The 22,693-nt window shown below is 41.2% G+C and overlaps 1 protein-coding gene across 1 annotated transcript in view; it reads left to right on the top strand.

Annotated features, from left to right (window-relative positions):
* The window catches only part of TC2N (tandem C2 domains, nuclear), a 34,478-nt gene extending 23,759 nt beyond the window's left edge, over nt 1-10,719 (top strand). The window contains exons 7-12 of the mRNA XM_063333812.1: nt 808-908; nt 1,787-1,903; nt 3,188-3,379; nt 5,322-5,436; nt 5,909-6,108; nt 8,431-10,719. Of these exons, the coding sequence (XP_063189882.1) occupies nt 808-908; nt 1,787-1,903; nt 3,188-3,379; nt 5,322-5,436; nt 5,909-6,108; nt 8,431-8,541 (836 nt within the window). The 3' untranslated portion in view covers nt 8,542-10,719. The remainder of the gene's footprint in view (nt 1-807; nt 909-1,786; nt 1,904-3,187; nt 3,380-5,321; nt 5,437-5,908; nt 6,109-8,430) is intronic.
* The last annotated feature ends 11,974 nt before the right edge of the window (nt 10,720-22,693 follow it).

Genomic DNA, 22,693 nt, shown 5'->3' with positions numbered 1-22,693 from the left:
ATCCCTGGATTTACTACCCCAGTGAACTAAGAAATTGCAGATGTTCTGTTAGGACAGAATGCAGCATCTTGGGCACTGCTCTAGTCTTTTTTCATGTATCAGTATTTTTCTGTGGGAAGTGCCTGGAATCCAATACCCATATTACACTGAGAATTAGGCAAGAATATTGCCTGCAAACCTAGTATCCTTATTTATGAATGAATGCTGAAGAAGTGGAGATACTGCAAAATAAACTGTCAAAAATATATCAAGTCCCCATGAAAGTCATCCTGCTGGAAGTCAGAATTTTACCCAGTCTCCTCAAAAAGATGACTGCGGGGCAACAGCCTAGTCTCAGTCATGACAGACAAATGCTGGATATTAAACAGGTCTTCTGACTTGGAGAAAAGCATAATAGTAAAATGTTTACTAGGCTGGAATTGAAATCTGAGAATGATAAAAAGCAGGCCAATTTATAACCTTTACAGTGAAAGTGATTAAGGGAAGTGATAGACTATGAATGTGTTCTGGGTGTCTCAGGCACATGCTTTTGTTCTTTCGGAAAGTTGTTTGAGTACAACACAAGTTATTAAATTCAGTAGGGCTAACTGAGGTAAACGTGAAACCTTTTAGTGATGCAGAAGGTAAGGCTACAGGACTTCATGGATATTTTGTCCTTAAAATGTAGGCATTAAGATATTTCAAACTTACTTTGAGACAAGTTTTCAAAGATAGGCACTCCAACTACTAATGAGTTCCCTTATTCTTGGAATGAACTTTTAAGGTACTGCATTACTTCTAAAAACAGTAATTGGCTTTCTTCCATAGATACTATTACATTATCAGGTGATGAACGAGACTTTGGAAGACTGAATGTGAAGTTGTGTTATGTTTCTTCCGTAGAACAGATTTGGATCACAGTTTTACATGTAAGCAAATATAAATAACTTGATTATTGTTTATTCAAATGGCTATTTTACTATACTTAGTGCTAATTCTCACTAAATTTGTCACTCTGTTACTTTAAGGAATACTTTTAGGAGAAAAAGAAAATTACTTCTTAGTATTAATATAAGCAAAGTTCAGTCAGGTGTAATACTGGGCTTTATTCAAAGTATCTTCCTCTCCTTTACCTTTTTCCTTTTGCAATCTCTGTTCTGCTGCAGTCAATTGTTAGAAGTAGTATAAACTCTTTATGTTACTATACATATGTTCTGATTGTGGAGTGAGGAACTGTTCAGCATAGATAAGAAAGCCGAGCTGGTCATAGGCTGGTCCTGCTGCGGAGATTTTCCTGTGGAAATTTGGAAGCAGCAAGTTGGAGCAGCTTCAGAGGCAGCATTTAACTGACTTTAAATCTAACAATTCCCTCACATCAGAACCATAATAGCACTTTGAGGACATGTAGCTTCTTGTGGCTTTTTTGTTAGCTAATGTGATCCTGTTATGCTGTCTGTTTTATACACTTCCAGGACTGTGAATAATTTTTAGGCAATGGAATTTTGAGTAGTCAGAAACCTCCTAACTACATCAAGTGGTAAATACTACGTAAGGGATTTCATGATTTATCTGTTGTTAAATTGCCACATAGTGAAATCATTAAAATCTACCAAATAACTTTTTACCCTCTGGTTGTGAAAATTAATTATTAAATGATCTGAGGCGACACAATCATTACACTGGCTCTGATTTATATTCAATATTACAGCAATTATGCATAATTCTAGAACAGCGTAGAAGACTCTTTCTAAGTTGTCGGAAGGCCAGTCTTACATTGTCTAAACTGACTGTGTTTTCAATGTTGCAGTGCAAAGACCTGAGCTGGCCTTCTAGCTGTGGGGAAAATCCCCGTATCTCTGTCAAGGGAATTCTCACATTGCCCAAACCAGTGCATTTCAGATCTTCTGCCAAAGAAGGATGCAATGTAAGTAGAGGCATGAAAAACACCAAGAAATATTCTTCCCCCAAAAAATAAAAGTGAACTGTAAATGGATTTTTAAAATGGACCAAACATCGATTCCTGTGCCATATTTGCTGTGGTAGTTGCCTAGGTTCAGATTGCTTCTCCCACCCCCAGACTTCTCAAAATCCAAGTAAAAGCCTTGTTCCACTTCCTCCCCCTATATCCTCTCTTGCATTGTACTGTTGCCTCCTTTTCTCCCAAGTCTGCAGGACAGATACGGTCATAGCAGACTGAACCACGAGCTGCTGGCCTTGGCAACTCAGTGGTGGGGGACTGGAGGAAGACCAGGCATACCTGTAGGCGCATGTTCACCCCAGGGGAGGTAGATGATTGTGGAATCACAGAATGGCAGGGGTTGGAAGGGACCTCTGGAGCTCATCTAGTTCAAACCCCCACCAAAGCAGGGTCACCTAGAGCATGTTGGACAGGAACACGTCCAGGTGGGTTTGGAATATCTCCAGAGAAGGAGACTCCACACCTTCTCTGTGCAGCCTGTTCCAGTGCTCTGGCACCCTCAAAGTAAAGAAGTTTTTCCTCATGTTGAGATGGAATTTCCCGTGTTCCAGTCTGTGCCTGTTGCCTCTTGTCCTGTTGCTGGGCACCAGTGAGAAGAGTCTGGCCCCACCCTCTTGACACCCACCCTTTAGATATTGATCAGCATTGATGAGATCCCCTCTCAGTATTCTCAGGCTGAACAGCCCCACGTCTCTCAGCCTTTCCTCATCAGAGAGGTCCTCCTGTCCCTGCCTCTCACTAGGGCAGGAGACAAAATTCATACTTCCTCTCTGCAGAAAGTCATAAGAATTGCTTGCATGGGACAAGACGGTCCCAAGCTACAAGATAGTGTCAGTAAAGAAATATTAAGGGGTTGGAAGGTAAAGCAACATAAACCTCCCGTAATGTGAGTCAAAGGTGAAAAAAAATAAAATTAGCAGGAGAGACTGAAGCAAAAGGCCACAGGAGAATTTGCTATGACAATGTGTGCGCTGTTGAAAAGCTCCAGAAGAGATGGCCTCAACTTGTTATGGTAGTGAAAAATAATCCAGAGTTTTGTCCCTCCCAGGGTGTGACAACGAGGTGGTGAATCTGTGGGGGCTTTCCACAGTAAAAGACCACTTTTCCATTGCAACCTCAAATGGTGTCTGGGAGCAGTGGGTATAGGACCAGGAAGCCTTGGTTTCTAGGTTTCGGGCTCAGTTAAACTCTTTTACAATGGTGATGTTACCCCTCTGTTTTTCTTTCTAGGACATTGAATTTATGGAAACTTTTGTATTTGCCATTAAACTGCAAAGCCTGCAGGCTGTCAGATTGGTATTTAAAATCCAGACGCAGGCTCCCAGGAAAAAAACAATTGGAGAGTGCTCCTTGGCACTGCGGGAGCTCAGCTCGGAGGAGTCAACTCATTGGCTGGATATATCTCCTCCTTCCAAAGCACCTGTAAGTGCCAATACTGCAAAAGTATGTTGTTATATCACCTAGAAGAATTTCTAGAAATGAAAGTAAAATAATTCAATGCTAATTCAATGCTAACAACAAACAGGGTTTGTCTGGTTTTTTGTGGGTTTTTTTGTGGGTTGATGGTTTCTTTTTTCCACTTTCTTGGTGAAAGGCATTTTGATGGGGGGGAAAAAATATCCAGACTTTTGAACTCAGCACATAGCTGTTCTGGTCATAAACTGCAGCTGTTTCTGGGAAAAGAGCTAGAGCAAGCTCTTCCACACCATGGCCCGCAGCTTGAGGGAGGGACGTTCTGGGGAAATATTCAGCAAAAGACACCGGGTAATTGCCTTTTCCGACCATAAAAGCATCAGAAGATCCTTAGGACTCACAGCACGAGCTCAGAGCAAATGGAATCTGCTTTTGTTACGGAAGAAAAGTGCTAAGATCTTCAGTGGCTTGAAGCTGCAGGGATAGCTATATATTTAATGTTCAGCTTGCATGCTGTGAAGTAATAATTCAGGCAGTTCATTTCCATTAGTGTAAGAAGAAGCAGGTGCTTTTCACAGTGGGATTTCTTTCCCCCTGCCCTTGCTTCGTTTGTTTCTTTTACAGATTGCGTCTAGACAGTTGTATTTTCAGCAAATTAAACTTGAATTAGCAATTCAAAGGCAAATCTCATCTAAGCATGGCTGAGTAATACGAGTGATACTCTTGATTTCTAACATAAGTTACACTTGACATTTTTTAGTTTTAACAAGAATAACCATATTGCTTCAAAAGCAGTAAGGTTAAGCGAAAGAGGAAGCTGATTTGATTTAGAAACTGCTTCATCCCAATGTAAATTCCTGAATCATCTCATAGTTTCTCTCTCTGTGTTGGCTTTCCTCACCATTATATCCAAGAGCCCTCCAGACGCTGCTGGAATCCATCCCTGTACTACCCTGTGTGGCAGCAAACTACCCCACTTGCCAATAGAGAGCCAAAACTCGGAGTCGAGTCAGCGGCTCCTTCTCAGGGCTGCACAGAAATTTTGTGGCTGAGCTGCAAAGAGGATTTGGGTCTTGATGAACTGGAGCCTGACTGCTCTTTTTCTGACCTGTTGCTCTCTCTCTTGGTGCATTTTGCTTCACTGAAGTGCGTTAAGGCTTAAAGGGATCCAGGACTAGCAAAATCCTTTTAAATGGAGGCTGTCAGGAAAGCTGGGTCTCTCCTGGCCTTTTCCTGCTGTTCCTACAGTGTTTGGAGTATGTTAATATCTGGCAGGAGAGTAATGAGGATGCCTCAGTGCAACTGCCACTAGCAAAAATTCTTAAAAAAACCAAAAAATTCAGACTGGGGATCTGAGTACATTCAGAGTGTGTGTGTGTGTGTAGGTGTGTAAAACACAAGTGCTTCCATAACGTAGGAAACTCCACAGCATTCAGTCACCCTAAATATTCATGACATTATGTGATGGGGCCTTGTATCTATGGAAATTATATCTCCATATTGCAAAATTCAAAAGTGCGGGAGCAGAACTCTGAAGGTTTTTGTGTTAGTAGAGCATACCTGGTCTCTCACATGCACACACAGGTTTAGCAGAGGTACAACTGTCTGGTTTTCCCTGTCTGTGTCTGCTCTTACCATTAAGGAATCTTCCCTAGGTGAAAACTGAGGACTCATTTATTTGTCCGGTATCTCTGGCTGCAGCCCAGGAGGGCCAGATGTGCGCTGCACATAAGCAGTCCATCAGCGGAGCACGTGTACTGCAGCAATGGCAAGTGCAAGATGCAGTTACTTACTGTGCATCTGCAGGTTGTGTATACAAGACACGCTTGTATTTCTGTCCAGGAAATCCCAGATAGAAATGCGGGAGCCCAACAGATGACAGAATTCCTGTGTTTCCTGAGTTTAGAAGCAACTTAATCCAGACATTATGGCAACATTCTTCTGCTTGTAGGTGTGCCGCGCAGAACTTCAAGTAGGAACTTGTTTTCAAGCAATAAACAGGAGGATTCAGTTACAGATTCTTGAAGCACAAAACCTTCCAATTTCATCTACGCCGCTGTCTTCACGTAAGTTCCATCAGCTGTCTCACACCTCCTGTCTAAAAGCATTTGTAACAGGTAGATTGCTGCTCAAATGGGTTGGCAATTCATAACATTCCTTACAAGCCTCAGACTAACATATTGTGCAGCAGATTTCCATTGCCAAGGCTTGTTCCCACAGATGTCTTACTTGATTACTTTTTGTTTGGTTTGAAGCTACTTGTTTATGTATTTTGGAAGATTTTTATACCAATATTAATCCTGACATACAAGCGCCATTAGCTTGCACTTGCTGTTTGGATACTGTGTTAATCAATTCAATATTATTGAACATACTCTGTGTGACTAGTCAGGAAAACTATTGTACAGTTCTTTTGGCCAGACTTTTGGGAAATTGTTGCAGTTTGAACCATATATGTGGATCTTGTCAGTTCCTTTTTGGGTGTGTTTGTGAGTAACCCTTTGTGTGCTATGCCGCTTTCCCTCCCTTTTGTTCTAGATTTCTTTGTGAAAGTTGGAATGTTTAGTACAGAAGGGCTGATCTATAAGAAGAAGACTCGTCTTCTGAAGTCCACTAACGGACAAGTGAAGTGGGGAGAAATGATGATTTTTCCAGTTAGCCAAGCTGAACAAGGAATTAGCTTTCTCATCAAGCTCTACAGCAGGAGCTCAGTGAGAAGAAAACACTTCCTCGGACAGGTTGGTTTCTGCTAACTAGCATGATAACCTTTACTTAAAATCCAGTTCCACGAGTTTCTTGGTGTGAGTTTTAAAATACTTTAAATAAGCAAAATAGTAAATTCTAATAAATTCTTCTGGATATAACCCAAGAAAGATAATACTGGGCTCTTAAACATGTGCTACCGTCAGAATGGGACTTAACGTTTGATTTTTCTTTTAAAAAGAAATCATTAAGTCATTTTTGTGTGCGTTATTACTATGTGAAAGATTCCTTCCTACAGATAGCTATAGGATCTCCTCCTTGCCTCTAGGCTTTCTAAAGAAAGCAAACATAGCGCTCACAGGGGCTCCACAGCCTGCAGGACTGTACAGAAAAGGCGGGTGTTGGCGTACCATACCAATACACTTACAAGTGGGTGCGTGTAAAGGGAATTATCAACAGCTACAATATCAGACTGCCTTCCTGGGTAAAATAATGCTGAAATTAGCATAATATTCTAAATATGTATGGTCAAGTGATAACATAGGTGACCAAACACAATTTTTATTTTTTGTTTTTTTTTTTTGTAACAGCTGGAACTTCAGTAGTATCACTTTGAAAGTATTTGTGTGATCATTTTTATTTAACCACCACAAAACTTGGTAGTCTGGTGCCTTTTTATTTGCTCTGTCCTCTTCCCCCGATTGTTCTAATTTACCATCATCCTGTCCCTTCTTTCTCTCCTTTTCTTCTTGGTATGGTGAGCTGTAGCTGTTCTTAATTCTATGTGCTTTTCCTGACCCAGCTAGATTTACCAGCAGAATTTTAATATATGCATAAATGAATAATGTAGAATTGATTTTGAGATGCCAACTGTAATGTCCCTTGTTAGATGAAGGACTGTGCTGCCCTTAGGTACGGAAAACGGTACTGTCCCATTCTGGTGATGTTTCTTGTGTCTGCTGAAGACGTGCAGTTATAGGAGATGCTGATGTCCTACAGAAATGATGTGCTAGCAAGAGTTATGTGAAGCTCCTCTATTTTCTGGAGCCTCACGTCACAAATGTTCCATCTTTCTGTGATTCCTGTTGGTGGAATTGGATTTGGAATAGGAAAAGAAAAAAAAATTTGTTCTTTTTATTTGTGCTACCTTGGGGCGAAAATGGCTGGGTGTGATTTTGCAGTCATTTAGCAATATGTGAGGTCATCTCAATCTGACAAATTACATTTAATCATGGATCTTATTTTTAGGGGGGAGGAAATGATCTACTTCTGCTCCTCAGAGGTTATTTGGAAAAGGTTGTTTCAGCTCATGCAGGCAGACATTGCCGCATAACACATGAAGACATAAAATATGGCTCAGGGAAAAATGTACTTTGAGCAATTGGCTGGGTAGCTGGAAAAAGATGAATATAGCTGGATCTATTAACTTTGTTCTTCAGAGAATGATGTTTAATTGGATGCTGTTCTAAGCAGACAATACTTAGATTAGGCTGCTTTTATAGGCATGTCTTTAATCATGAGCAAGATGTATATTGGATCTCTGTGGATGAAACATCAACTGTCTGTGGTATTCTGGAAGACATTATTCTCACTTCTTGAGGACTCATGCTTCGGCAGTGTAGGCTAAATGTACTTCATGGTGAAGGTTTCTAAGAAGTCTTAAAAAGACTCATTCTTGGAAGACCTGAGGAAATAGAGTCCTGTAAATAATGATACCTACTTACATAAGCAGAATTCATTTGGCAGTGGAGGCTGGTGATAATGTTCAGGGGGAAAATTTCCTACTTGTACCTCGTTTCCTCATTTAATGGCCACTATCCATTAACTGAATACTGGGAAGAAACGGACTCTTACTGCGTGACTACGTGTGGTATGGGCATGTTAGTAACCTCTGTGGAATGCAGGTTTGGCCCTGTCTGTTGGAGTGTGCAATTTGAAATGCTTGTGAGCAGGCTGGACAGCTCGGGAGGCCAGGTGGATTGCAGCCAACTGGAGTTAGAATGCACAGAGCCATCGATGGCCCTCCTGAGCCCTTGACCCCAGCACATGCATTTGAATGGAGCAAAGAATGCTTGACTTAAAACACCGTATTAAGTAGAGAAACATCAGTATGTAGTGAGTTCTCTAAACTATTTTAGAGGCTAAATTTAAACCCAGACTCCCCGTGTTCCCAGCTGAAAGCCAAAATGTGTTGGTCCTAACAGAACTGTATTTGCTGCTGTTATGCTTTGGTCGCAGTCTACACGTTGCATCTCGCTCTACGCTTCCATGGTATTTATATGGACCTAGTAAAGCCTGGGCCTCTGTGTTACCTCAGGTAAACTCAATTTTATTTTTCTTTTTGTTTCTTACTGCAGATCTGGATAAGTTCTGATAGCAGTAACAGTGACGCAGTAGAGCAGTGGAAAGATACTATTGCCAACCCTGAAAAAGTTGTTATTAAATGGTACAGCATTGGTCCATCTTGAAGACTGGAGGTCAGGACTCATTTTTCTACAAAGATACTCCTACGCTGTTTAAATAGTATAAAAAAAACCCCAAAATATTGTCTACACAAGTTCTTCAGAAGTTCTCCACGGCATCAAACCTCCATGGCAACTGGGAAAATTCAGTTTCACCAAGAGAAATACTGGCTAAATATTACTAAGAGGAAGACAGGAGCTGGGCAAAAGTGCTCATTTGATTTTAAAAAATCCACTTTGAAAAATACATTTTTGCCCATTTCAGGCTCCATAAGAGCACAGAAATACAATTTTGGAGAGAAGCAGCTTGAATCGGCATCTTCCTCACTAGTCACTGACATCGTCCTCATCTGCAATCTTGTCTTTGGCAGACTCCAAAGTCCATGGCAATCAGTGTGGTCCGTGGCTTGATCCCAGGTACCTCTGAGCCTCTGGGGTTGCACCCGTGTTGGCACCATTTGATCGGAGTAATGTGTGTCTGAGTGAGCGGGAAAGCTGTGGCAGTAGAAGGTACAAAGGGAACTATGCAATCAGGCAGTACCCAAAGGCTTTTCCAGTCTCCGTCTGTGATGAAGCGTTGTTGAAGTACCCTGACATGCCTGAAGCTTGGGTTCTCCCTCATCCTTCTCTCTTACCAGAGAGATGGAAAGATAAGAGTTTCTCTGACTAACTGTCATCTTTGCAAGTGAGGCCCTCCAGACTTGCTCTGTTCGGGTGAATTCTGGTTGGAATCAATGGAATAATACAAACAGGCAATGTCCCTACCTGGGATCAGAGCCAGTATTTTTAGATAAATTACTTTCTTATATAGAATTCTTATGCGTAAACCATTTCCTATCTAATCAACAACATTCTAGCATTTGCTTACATTGCTAAACACTAGACTAATATGTACGAAGGAGTAAGCAAATATTTACTGACCTAAGTGCTTTTTGATATTAATTAAAATGCTGCGTGGTAAGGGACTGAGACGTTGTTTAAAAGACGGGCTATTACTGCAGAAGTATTTGTTACATGTCTACGATGCTGAAAAATTATGTGTGGCAGTATATTTTTGTTACTTGTTTCTAGCAAGAAGAAATTACCATATTTTTATTGCAAATTATATTTTTCCTACAAAATCCTAAGTTTATTTTTTTCTATTAGTCCCCATATTTTCAGGGGTTTATTCACAGTTATTTTTAAAGTGGGAAAATGCCATGTATATAATCGATAGTATATGTATCTAAAAGCACAGACCTCTTTGCGCTACTTTAACTACTAAATTTAAAATATATATATTCCATTACATCCACTACTTACACATTTACTGTTGTCTGTTTGGACTGTACAAATACGTGTGTTCATATAGACACCGAATAATTGCATCTTTTTTTGTAACTTGGATCCTGTTCAAACACCTGCCATGACCTAGAGTGGCAGTGAGAGCACTCGCTGCTGGAAGGCAAAGGAACAGCGGGGAGAAGAGAAAACACAGTAACAGGAAAGTATGTTGTATTTAATCATAGAGCTTGAAGCATCTTTATTTTAACTTTTTTGACTTTGAGTAAGGGTTAAGAAAAAATAGAATCTCTTAGATTATTTTTTTTTAATCCGCCAATAATTGAAGCTTTTAAAACTTCAACCATCCAGATTTTTGTTGTTGGAATTTAATATTTTGAAAATGGGCAAACAAAAGGATTTTCCCAGGCTCTTACATGTTCTGCTTTCTGACTGTTTTTTATAAATGAACTGAAGAAGTTTTTGCATGTTACTCAGAGAATAAACATCAGTTCCAGCTCTTACTGACGCTCTTTTCAAAGCTCCCAGTAGGCCCAGAGGATCTTGACTGGCAGTGTTACCTTCCAGCCAGTTACAACACTCAGGATGCACCTGTCTGTTGGGCAAAACAAAAAAAGGAACTGGACTGAGCTGATACTCTTGGAGTATCTTTACTTGAATACATGGATCTTTTTTATTCATTGTGGCTGAACTGCAGTAAACAGAAGCGCAAACTGTTTCCCAGTTACATCCCAGTGTTGTGGAGGCTTCGATTACCACGGAAGTGGTTCTACAGAGATTGCCAACTCAGTGGATACAGTGTAAAATGGACTTCTGGGGCTGTTTTGGACGCCTAGGCCTAATTGGTAATGTCTCCTTTTTCCTATGGTAATATTTAATCTATATGTTTATAATAAAAGTTATGAACAGAAAATATTCCATCTTTCTTCCTCCCGACCCCCCCCAGTTGTTGATACCAATGTTTACCAGCATTGCAAACTGAAGTTCAAGTCCTAACGTGTGAGCCGATGCAGGAACAACCACAAAACCACAGATGAAATGGAAAGAGTAAATTTAATGTCGATCCCTCGCAAAGTGGGGGATCTCCGAAGCAGCGCCTGGGCAGAGGCACACAAGCGGGAACGCAGGCACCGCAGAGCTCAGTCCTTGCTAGAGAGTGTTTTGAACCCGCTGGTCTCACCCGTGTATCAGGGATCCCCGCAGGTGTAGTTTACCACTGTGCTTTGATCTTTCCGACAGCAGGACAGGAATCTCGGGAATGTTTGATAAGGTGCCTCTGAGTCTATCACAGGCCCATGTTGTCTAAGCACAGATGTTCAATTTGTCAAGTGCACAAGACTGAACAATGTTATATGTGGGTTTTGACACCTCGGCTGCAAGTCACCTGAGCGTGTTTACAGTCCTCCTCACCAATCTTCAGTTATTTTCCCACACCCTCCTTTTTCTCTGAGAAAATGCCAACTAATGAACTATATCTATTTCGTGTTGCATTGCGCGTAGGGGAGTTGACTGCTGACACATTGAGGAGATACGTAGGGCCTCTCTTTGCAAGAGCACTCTGAGGAAGGTACGCTGAGGCACGGCTTCACCCTGTGCTCACTCCCAGGCCTTGGGCTCCTCTGTGTGTACATTCATGTAAGAATTTAATGAATTCTTAATAGTTGCCTAAAGACACAGTGCTTTTTTTTTTCTAGAAAATTGGAGAATTTAAGTAGCTTGTTGCCCAGATTTATTCCTCAATTTGTCCAGAGTACTACAGTGTTCTTGAGAAAAATGATTTATTTCAGGTTTAGAAAGCAGCCCTGTTATACGTAGTGGGGTAGAGAGGGAAACAGGCAATACTCAGCTGCAATAAGATGAGGAAAAGAGACTTATGTTGCACTGTTTTGGCATTTTTCTTTTTTTTTAAACTGCTGTGTCCTACTTGTGTCCTGATTACTGGCTCCTAAGATCCTGGGTGGAAGCCAGGAATTCTCTTTGCTTTCATTACTGAGGAAAATTGTCTAGAGATGGAGAGGGACCTGCCCAGCTCAAGAACCAAGAAATACCCATTCATCGCATCAGCATTTGCCTTGCCAGGAGACCAAAGCTGTACTTCAAACAACCCGTCATCACCTGAAATAATGGGCCGGTCGTCGTAATAATGCCTGTTGTGGTGCTTCAGAGGATGCCTGCCAAGTAGAGGGGTTGTCCAGAGGCTCGCTTACAGTGGGTTGGAAAATGGAACTGTTCTGGAGGATGGAGGCTGTCAGTGAGTTAATTACATGAGGTTATCTGTCTAAGAGGTGTTGCAGAGGATGTATGGGAATGGAAAACGGCTGGAAGGAAAAGTCTTTGTGGATTATTTGCTTCCAAGCGCATGTAGAGAAGGCAGTGGGGTGCATACACACTGACTGACTCTTGAACAGAATTGTGAAAGACGGAAGATAATTTGTGCTGTAATAGAATTGACCAGTTACACTTGCTGTACAAACTTGCTGGCTGTCACATAAAGCGTTTTTCATTGACGATTCACTGGGTCTGGAGCTTATCGGTATGGTTGTTATGTTACACAACAGTCCTGAAAAAAATCCATGAGATAACACATTTTTACATGCAGGTTCCTAGCACCAGTCCCAAGTACAACCGCCTTTAAAACAGGGTGTTCCAGCAGGTGTTATTTCAATCTGAGTGTCTTAAAAGGCCAGCTAGAAATCACCTGAGATGTCTTGTCTTTTAAGTGCAGAATAGTTTGCTTTACTGCTTAGTGACTGCCTCAGTGTAAATGCATGTGAGACTTTGGCTCCTCCAGATTCAGCTCCTGGCTTATTTGAGACTAAGGCAGCTTTCCAGAAAAGGAAAATGATGCATCATTTCAAGACCAATTTATGACATAAATTAGCAAAGAACTTCATGTACTCCAGGATACATGAAAGGAGGAGGAAAAAAGGTGTCTCAGGGCAATCTTCTAATGGTGACAGCTGTATGTTGTCCCTTTAATGCATGTTCAGCCACTACTTTGATTGTTACATCCAAGTTTACGGTCATCAAAAATACTGTTATGAAAGCTGTTTTGTCAGTTCACTTAATTTGTAGATAGAAGGCATGCACGGTTTATAGTTGGATTTGCTGTTGCTTCTAGTTAGGGACTCATTCAGCTTCCTAACTTATAACGATCTTGATGAAAGCAGCAGAGGTTCAGAAGCTGCACTGATTTTATTTCAATTAAGGCCAAAACGGATGTAGGTAAAGTGGCACAACAGTTATGATCGTACCTTAAATGTTATTCATACAGAGATCTGCGCCTGCTCAGTTAGAAACCAACCATAGACTAAAATCAATCAGATTTTCCAGAATGTGTGTATATAATTTCACTGGTTAATCACACAATTCTGGCTTATTTATTTATGACTAATAGCATTCTGTATGTAAACGAGGCCAACAAATTTATTTTTCGAGTCTTTACATCTCAATGGCACGGCATGGCATTCCATTTAAGGAAAAAAAATGTAAGATTCTACCTCAAAACCTGAGTGGGTGTAACAGTTTGTAAACCACATTAGCATAAACCGTTACTTGGAAAATAACTGTATTTGAGTATCCAATCTTTTGTGATCATGACATAAATAGTGCCCTATTGCTAAATGCAATAGACATCCCTGGTTTGTTCTTTTGTTGGCAGGACATTTGCATAAAACAAAAGGTAATTTTGTAAGCATTCAATTAAGCACATATGCTCTTTGACTTGAAAACTGTCTGCCCGATGGAGGTTGCTTTTTGAGTTACTATTTTGCAGCCAAAGCATAAGGCTGTCTAGAAATTGGGAGCAGGGCTGTCCCGCTTCTTACTTTCATCCTGCCAACATGTGTATGACATGGGAGGAAGGCTGCAGAGTTGTGGAAAGCTTGGCATAAATCACGCTGGACATGATAACACCCTCCTTGTTTTTCCAGCTTCTGCTGTAAAATTACATCACCATGTAAATACAGCCGCGTACATGATCTCATGCTTGGTGCATGGAGAAAGCCGTCGCTGAAATCAGCACCATGTTCCACAAACACTGCTGCGGCAGACGTACGTTCTTTTCTCTAGCTTGCTCCGAGGGCTGGGCCATCGTCTCACAATCCGTGGCAACGCTCCCATTGCATTCAGCAGAAGCAACCAGTCTTCAAAGCCGGTTTAGTTATTTCAGCATTGTGATGGTATGATTTGTCCAACAAAAGGTTTCGCACAGCTTAGGGGGTTTTTATATTTTTAAAATAGATAAAAATCCGTTCACAGTGATGTTTCTGTAGAAAATGAATTTCATTGAAGGTGGATATGCACCTCTTAAGCATAATGCAATTCTTCCCGTAGATTTCAGTGGCTTTGAAAGAAATCCTCTGTGCTGATTTTTTTTTCCCCATATTTCTGACTGTGCAACTTTTCCCTTCTTTTATTTGCGTGTAGACTGCTCTTCTTCTTCCTCAGCATAAACAAGTCTTTAAATGATGTCTGCTTTTTGCAATTAACTTTCTGCTTTTCTAGGAATGTTTCCTTTCTTTATCTAGTATTGGGACCAGCATTACACATGTCCTACTTTTGCTGTTTAAAGAACTAGCTACAAGCGGGAGGGTTTCAATCCGAGGGCTTGGATCATGTCTGATGCTCTGCATTTCTGAGCTATGTTTGCTCGCAGTTTTGATGGTGTGGTTCTTTTGGAGCTCCCTGAATTTCTGTGTTGTGTACCACCACTGAACACAACAATGGGACAAATCAGTTGTAACTTCTTCTGTCTACCTGCATATCTTCACTTGCCTTTCTCATCCACCAGAAATTACCTTAGGAAATTATTTTGGATGATGAGAAGGAGCAAGCTGCTTGTGCTGACCTCGAAGGACAGTATGATTCTTTGCCTGCCGTTATCTGTGCTGTGAGACAAAAGGGAAGGCTCAAGGAAGAGTCATGAAAAGCTGCACCTTCAGGTGGAGGGAGGCTTGTACCTCCTGTATATGTGATCTGGGAAACACTTATTAGCCCGGGGACTAGAATCCCATGCCAGATACCCAAAGGGAAGGTCATAACTTTGTACTTTTTATCCTTATCTTGCAAAACTCTCTGGAACTATGGAGCAGATAAATAGGGAAATTTTCAGTAGGAGGAATGGTATGGTTCACGGATTTCTATGAAGCAGAGCACTGACTGAAAGATCTTGGGAGTCTTTGAAAGCAACCCAGTCATAGGAATGTACTTGTTAGTTTTAAATATAGCCAAGCTTTGTCACTTGTCATAGGAGAGGAGTGAATTCTTAGTTTACTGTGATTCATAGCAGCAGAAGAAAATGGCATGTACAACCAAAACAGGGCTGGGTCTCCTCTGCATTGGTATTCATTAGTCCTTCAAACACTGAGGTGGAACTCTACGTGCTGATCTGCCCCTCTGCAGCAAGGACCGGTTGGGTGGGGGATTGCTAAGGGCAGGTAGTGAAGGAGGCAAAATAAAAGCAGCGCTTTTGTTTTGGAAAACATTGTTTTTCAAAGCAATGTAACGTGCCTGTAACTATTGACAAAGCTTTTATTTGACGTGACTTAAGATAGGTGATTACGCATTTAGATATTTGCTTAGGTTCTCTCAGTACTTCCCTGGCATGAGACTGAATTAATTCTCTTTGTATTTAAATGCTTCATTCCGCTGTGTTCATTGACCTTTGAGCTCTAGACCTAATTATGCCTGATTTCCTATGGATTTGTCCTTCATGGTTGATTGGCTTTGGTGTGCAAATGGCAGTAGACCTTCTTGAAGCTTTTTGCTGCACATCAAGTAGTTAGAGAGCTTCTCTCCCAGTTGGATTCTCTAATTTCTAGTAAGAGGCGAGGTCATGACAGCTATTCCTTCACCTGGGAAACTGGCAGCTGGCTCTCCCTTGTCTACCCGAATGTTGTTGGGTTTTCTTGAAACCTGTGGAAACACAATTATCTGTGGCATCTCTAACATCAGTCAAATTTGGCTCAAAAATGACTGTGGGCCTTGGAGAGATTGAGAGAAAAGCTATGCTGCGTCAGGACCCTGGGGCTCAGCTGTGTTTTCCTCTCTTCTGCCACAGGCCAGAGCAGTGCTGATCACGATTCCAGCAATACTAGTTCTCAAGGCAGCTCAAGCAGTTTCTCTGAAGACAGGTTTGTTAAAGCATGGATGTTTTGGAGCAGTATGCTTTGGAGCTGGCCGCTTGCTGTGCTTTCACAGTTTTAAAGGTCTCGGTGAAGAGCATTTTGAAGTTCCTTGACATTACCACTGACTAAAAGCAGAAGCAGGGATTAATTAGGTTAGTATGAAGAAATGCTTTAAAAGCTTCATTTTTACATTATAAATCTATTATCTAAACCTAAATATATAAATCTAAAAAAAAAGGATTATAAAATAAACGCCTTCTAATCTCCATCTAATTAGGACTGCAGTAAAGCTCACAGGCAATAATAATCCCTTTTTTAAACCACCAGCCTTGCTACATTTAACTCGGTGCTGAGATTGAAAAGCTCCATGTTCTACTGGCAGAGCGCTGACTCTGACAGCTACAAACTGCCCTATGTCCAGGAGCTCCTTGGTCATCCATGCAGGCCCCCCAGTGTTTCTGCCTCTTTGTTGGGATGCATCACTTCTGAGTCATTAACATGACTGGGTCAAGCTGATCTGCCTGTGTGGGGAAAAAAGTGGGTCAGTATACCCATTAAAGAAAGGTAGGGAAAAATGGATAACTACAGAGAGAAAGGGCTGCAAAAATCAGGTTTAATATACTCCCCTAATTTCAACAGCAAGGAAGTAGAGGTGATGTTAGGGGCACTTTAACCAAGCTCTCGTGCTAAGGTGAAATAGGTCTTGGAAGCATAAGAGGATCTCTGAGGCTCTAACCCTTTGCTGTGATTTGTTAGACTTTGCTGTCTTTCCACATCACACATTTTGTAGACTAAACGCAACCCTGCTCATTACTGTTCTTTAGTGTAGACAAATTGCATTGTGTGTATAAATTAAAGCCTTAAGTGTGGATTCAAAAGTATACCACAATGGGATTTCTGGTATTAACTCTGCATGGAATGCCAAAATTCATAGAGAAGGAAATGTAACATCAGTGTGGATTCAGTATGCTCTGTCTAGCAACACTGTTCCTTGCTGTGGGAGTACAAATCCTACACGTACCCTTTTTTAACAGTACAGCAGGTGACGATATTCTGGTTGAACTGAGTGGTTTTATGGCATCTACTTGTTCTCAGCTACTTAATGTCACCAGCACTTTGTTCCCTTTCCTTGTCTGCACCTTTCTTAGTTGCCTAAGAGACAAAGCATAGTCAAACACATCCAGCTGTTTTACTTCCTTTCATCAGCCCCTGGAAGGTCATCGGAATGACAGGTTTCTCCTGTGCTTTAGAAACGTGTGTCAAATCTGTTTGCAGATGTCCCTCTGTATGAACAGATCAAAGCACTAACCTGGTCAACAAAAGCAACGAGCAGATCAGCCGTGCCAACTGCCTCAACGCTTGAGCAGGAATTTTGGCAGAACAAGCCATGGATCCAGTATTCAGGCACGGAGCCTCAGCTGGTGCAATGTAAACCGGACTGTGCGTTGGTAGATCTGAGCCAGCTCATCTTAGCTGGGGGTCTGGACGTGGAAGCCACAGAAACGACGATCTACTGCTAAGAAGTAAGAAGATTGCGACTGTTGCTGTTCATCCCTTGGCAAGCTTCAGTAGGCTGCATCAGGGTTTCAGAAGGAAGTGTTCAGGGCTGGAAATTTCAAAGTCCTTTCAAAGCATGCCCAGGGAAGTGGAAGCCTGGAAATGGGGGAAGCCTGGCATTTAGGTGCCCACAGCCTCCTGAGAGCACACCTGACAGTGCTTGAGGCTTTTACTACTTCTTAATGGACATCTATTTTCTAATTAATGGAGATTAACCTAGGCCATCTATGAAACTGTCTTACAGCAATATAAGGACTACACTACATGTAAAAGTGAAAATTACTGAATTCACATTTTTAGAAAGAGAAGGTGAAGAGTATTACAGTCTTTCAATTTGGAGGAGTTCATTGAGGCCTCAAGACCAGATCATACCTGGAAACTAAGATAAACTGTGACGCTACAAATTCTACAATTAATTTGTGATAAAACCATTGGACTCTGCAGAGCAGTGGCAGTCATCCAGCTCACAGAAGCTCCTGCAGAATTACCAAGGCTATGACAGCATGTATATAATAGGCAATCCCAAATACAAGAAGAAAAGAAGGTTAAAGAATAAAGGTGTGCAACACTAATGAAGAGGTCATAGGAAAAAAAACCCATGGTGATTCCCCATGCTGCAGCAAATGGGTCAAGCTAAGACAATGCTTAGTGTACAGATGAAGACAGTGGCATTGCTACCACAAAGAATTTCTTCACGGGGAAAGGACGAGGGAGCCATGCTGTGACAGAGAGAGCACATGGTCCTCATGAAAGCACACTGGCTTCTGACTGCTATTAAACAGTCACAGAGGGAAAGCTGAGAAACTAACAGGACTGTGTTTATGTTGGAAACTGGCATCCAACTGCCTGGACATCAGTTAGAGCCAGACACAGCAAAGAGGAAAGACCCTGATATTCTGGAGTTCTGGGACCTGTCACTTACTTGGCATCATACATGCATTTACATACACACAAATATATATATATATATATAGACACATGCAGACTGGGAGACAAATGGCCTTGGCAGCAGCATCACAAGAGGTGGTGCTGTTGTTGAGTGAGCTTGTTACTGTGAGTAGAAATAAGCCAGCCGAAAAAGAAGGTGACGCTTTCTTCAAATCCCACACAGCAAAACAGCCCATTTTGCCGAGGGAGACAGAATTCATATCATCTGCCTCAGTGACGTTGGCATCTTTCTCTATAAATATCAAGCTGGCAGTCATTCAGTTCCGGACGCGTAGTCCCCACAAACCTATACTGAGTACTTCCATGGAAAAGGCTGTCCAGCGCTTCGGCAGCGGATCTTTTTGTTATATTGGTTGTAAATGTAGAAAGAAGGTGCAAAATAACGTGAACTGCAAAATGGGCATAGCTCAGTATCAGGTTTGTAAGGTCAGGTATGAAAGGGGGACACTATAGACTCAGCCAACAATCAGACAGAAAGGCATATCTTCGTACCACCATCCCAGCCACTGGGGTGTGATGACAATGGCATTGATTCTTTATATGCCATTCAATTTGGAGTGTGCAGTCATGGCAGGGATAATATTCCAGGGTGCTGAGGTTAATTGCTGTTTATCCAAGCTGATTGTAGGCCTCCCAAATTACATTTACTTTAAAAACATTGAAACATTTCCTGATGTCTGTAATAAATTAGTCTGCTGTTGGAATTTACAGGAAGGAGGTAGTGAAGGTGAAACTATAGCATACTAATTTCTGCAGGTTCATACTGAATGCAGAAATTGGCACAGTGCACATTTTCAGAGGGTCAATCCGGTATTTTGTGCTTCAGAATAAAGATATTTGAACTGGCAATATAGTACTGTTGCAAAAATGGGAAATACCATCCTGAGACCAAGAGTTTAGCACAGATGACACAGAGCTACGCATCACTTCCCTTGGTGCTGGGAAAGCCCCTGCTGGAGGATGGTGTCAAGCTCTAGTTATCATCTTTCAAGACAGATACAGGCAAAATGGAGATTCTTTCGAGGAAATGACGAGATTAAGAACAAGAAAATCTGACCTGTGAGTAAGGAGTAAAGGCACTGGGTTGTTTAAGCTGGAAAAGAGAAAGTGTGGAGATAAAATTCTGATAGACTAATATGCAAAAGTTTGTTGAAAAGGAGGCCGAAGAATGACTGTTGTCTCTGTTTGCCAGAGATGAACCGAATACTCACGTCATGACAGCTGACAAGGAAGTTTCAGCTGGAAAATATCTGCTTCAATTTTTCAGGCTGCCCGACAACGTGTTAATGTCTCTATGAAATACTGAAGCAAAAAGAATGTGCTCGGATGTAACCTGCGTCTCTTAAAACTTTGTTTATTGCTGAAGATGAATATAAAGGTAGTTTTCTTTACTTCTTTAGTTTGCTGGCCTGCAGAAGAGTCTTTAAAAAACAGTTCTTACCAGCAGCCCGAAAATGGTATATGAATTTTTTTTTATTAAATTAAAATAATATCTCTTTTCATCTGGCTTTTTAATCCTTTCATGAAAGCTTGGCAGTTCTCAGAATGAAAACCAACTAAAAGTTAATTTTGCAAAGGGCATGTGAAGCATTCGCCTCCCTGATGGCGAGGAAATAACCACCTCACATAATTTACCCATTGGGTAGATATATTATTTCTGATACAGTAATGGGCCACGTGGTAAATATAATGTTAGTATTACCATAAAGCACAACTTTCAGCAAACACAGCTTCTCTCCCTTTTGTTTAATCCATTAATTCCTTATTGGCTATTCTGTCCCATAGACGTTGATTTGTAAAAGCTTTCCATTACATCAGGTGTGAGCAAAAAGCTAAAACAAAGGTTCATTGACTTCCTCAGCCAGGGGCCGCCAGGCACGTTCCTTGGGCGCCTTTCACTGCAAGGGCTGTGTCACGCACGCACAGGGCTCCTGCTCCCAGCACCGGCTGGAAAAATGGCTTTATAAAGTACTATTGAAAAGGCTGAGTAAGTGCTGGGGTGGTTTTATCTCATTTTGGAAGCTCCCTCAGTGATTTTCACTGTCCAAGCCCACTTTCATCAGTTTAGTTAACAGCGACGTTTAACGGAACAGGAGGAAGATGCCGGCGATAAAATGCCAGTGGTATACAACTGGGCAGGAATTTGTTCCAGTTCGCTCTCCAGGAAACAAGCAGGACCACACTGAAATCAGTGAAAATGCTCTGAATTTGTTTCTTTTCTTTTTAAGTCTCATCCCATGGTCCCATCAGTTTCTTTTTGACTTAGCAGCTGGAATGTGATATTTCTGTCTATGGGGATGGCGAGGATTTAGGCAGAGTGAAGAGCTAAGCTAATAAAGTGGAACAAAACACTGGCAGCAAGAAAATACATTCTGTTCTTGGTTTAAAGCTGAATCTGCCTTAAATTGGTGAACTGGTGCCTGCTTTGAACTTGAATGTGTTGTGACTTATTAGCATGTAAAAGGTAATCATTCAAAACCCCACATTCTATGTTAATGGGACACACGCATGAGGTGAAGTTTCAGAAGGCAGCTTTTGCTTGATCTTCTCTCATGTTACTGTAACGCACAGTTGGAAGCTCAAGCAGCACCACCAGAGACTTTTAGAATTAATTGGTTTGCATTTCAGTCCCAACCTATTCACATTTATAGTATAGTCTATTTCTAGATGAAATTGATTGAGCGCATTCTGTGTTCACTCATATTTGTTAAGAGTTTGACGCACAAGCAGCTCAGTGCTGATTCCCGAATGAGTCCAGGTATAACAGGACCGGGCCTACCATGTCTTCTGTTGATTTTCTGATTATGGTATTTTATTACACTTAATTTACGCACTGAAACCATTTTTTTTTCTTTTACGGAGCTTCCTGTTGGCAACGCAACATTGTGCGAATGGCATATAATCTTGACTCCTTTTGCAATATCGTGTGGTCGAATGCCAACTTTTTGTTTAAAAAGGGTGTGAAAGGATTTGACCTATGAGAAAATGATGCTAAACATTAACTGTGACATCGTTTGAGCACCTGCCTCATGAATAACCCCGGATACTCTCACAGATGCAGAGCAGAATAGAATAGAAACTTTTTAAAATCAATTTCAGCAAGAATTCTGCCATAAAATCCCATGTGTCCTTTCTGCCTTGAGTTTCTGCCTTAAGTAAAAGTTTTGTTCTTGTTTGATGAACAAAGAATTTTCAGCTGATACCAAATACCTAAATACTATAAACTGTATGCTCTGGACAAAGGCCAACTATGATAACCATACTTCGCTTTAGTAATTAATTTTGTAAGCTTTTTAATGTGGTCATCAATTTCCCATCTCCGCTGTTGTGCAGCGTTGCTAAGGTGCGCTTACACCACCTGTGACTCACCTCTGCTCAGCTGATTTTGTGAGTTTTCCTCTGGGCACAGAAAGCTTTTAAAATGCGTAGGTTGCCTTTCAGCAATAGAAACACCACAACAGAAATCATGAGTGGAGATTTTTACAGATGAAAATGAATAAGCAGAAGATCTTGTTTACTTTCTATTACTTAGACCTTCTGCCTTGGAATGAGTATTTACTAAAATAAAAAAGTCAACGGCCATGAGTGGTTCCAAGGTTTGTATGTGAAGCACTGCATGAAAAATGGAACAGAATTAAGTGACTTGATTGAGTACTTATTGTCATGTTCTCTTCAGAAGCTGATTGCTTGTGGAACAGACGAAACAAAATATTATTTTATTATTCAGCTCCACTGCTAATTATTTGTAAAAGCCTTAAGTCTTAAGGTAAGGTCTCAATGTGAAAATCTCTGCTTTTCCATCCAGCCATTATTGCACAGATTTCCTCCGAGTGCTTCTTTGTGCATAGCTGAGGGGAAGAAAGGGAATTGCACCCAAACCTGCAAGTCTTTGGTTTTAAAATATTATATCTCATTCATATAAAACAAAGCAAAAAAGAATTTTAATGATACAACTGAAAATAAACTTTGGGGAATGGGGTAGAAAGGACTAGCTCCATCTCACCAAATTCAGTCGCTGGGGAGGTCAAAAGACAGCCCCAAACCACACTGTAATTGAATGTTTGCTTTTTGCATGTCACAGGAAATCTAAACTCCTGTAGTAGAACTGTCCTCTTTGAAAACAGCTTCCACCTCCAGTTATTCTGGGCAGAGTTGTGGTTGAAATTAACTTCAGCTGAGGGAGGTGTTCCTCCTGTCAGAGACTGAGGAAGGTGGTCCTTACACTCCCTTGGAACACCGAGTAG

The sequence above is a fragment of the Chroicocephalus ridibundus genome, chromosome 4 (genome assembly GCF_963924245.1).
Source record: "Chroicocephalus ridibundus chromosome 4, bChrRid1.1, whole genome shotgun sequence".
Lineage (NCBI taxonomy): Eukaryota > Metazoa > Chordata > Aves > Charadriiformes > Laridae > Chroicocephalus > Chroicocephalus ridibundus.
The sequence above is the reverse complement of the archived record's forward strand: the minus strand, read 5'-3'. Positions and strand labels throughout refer to the sequence as shown.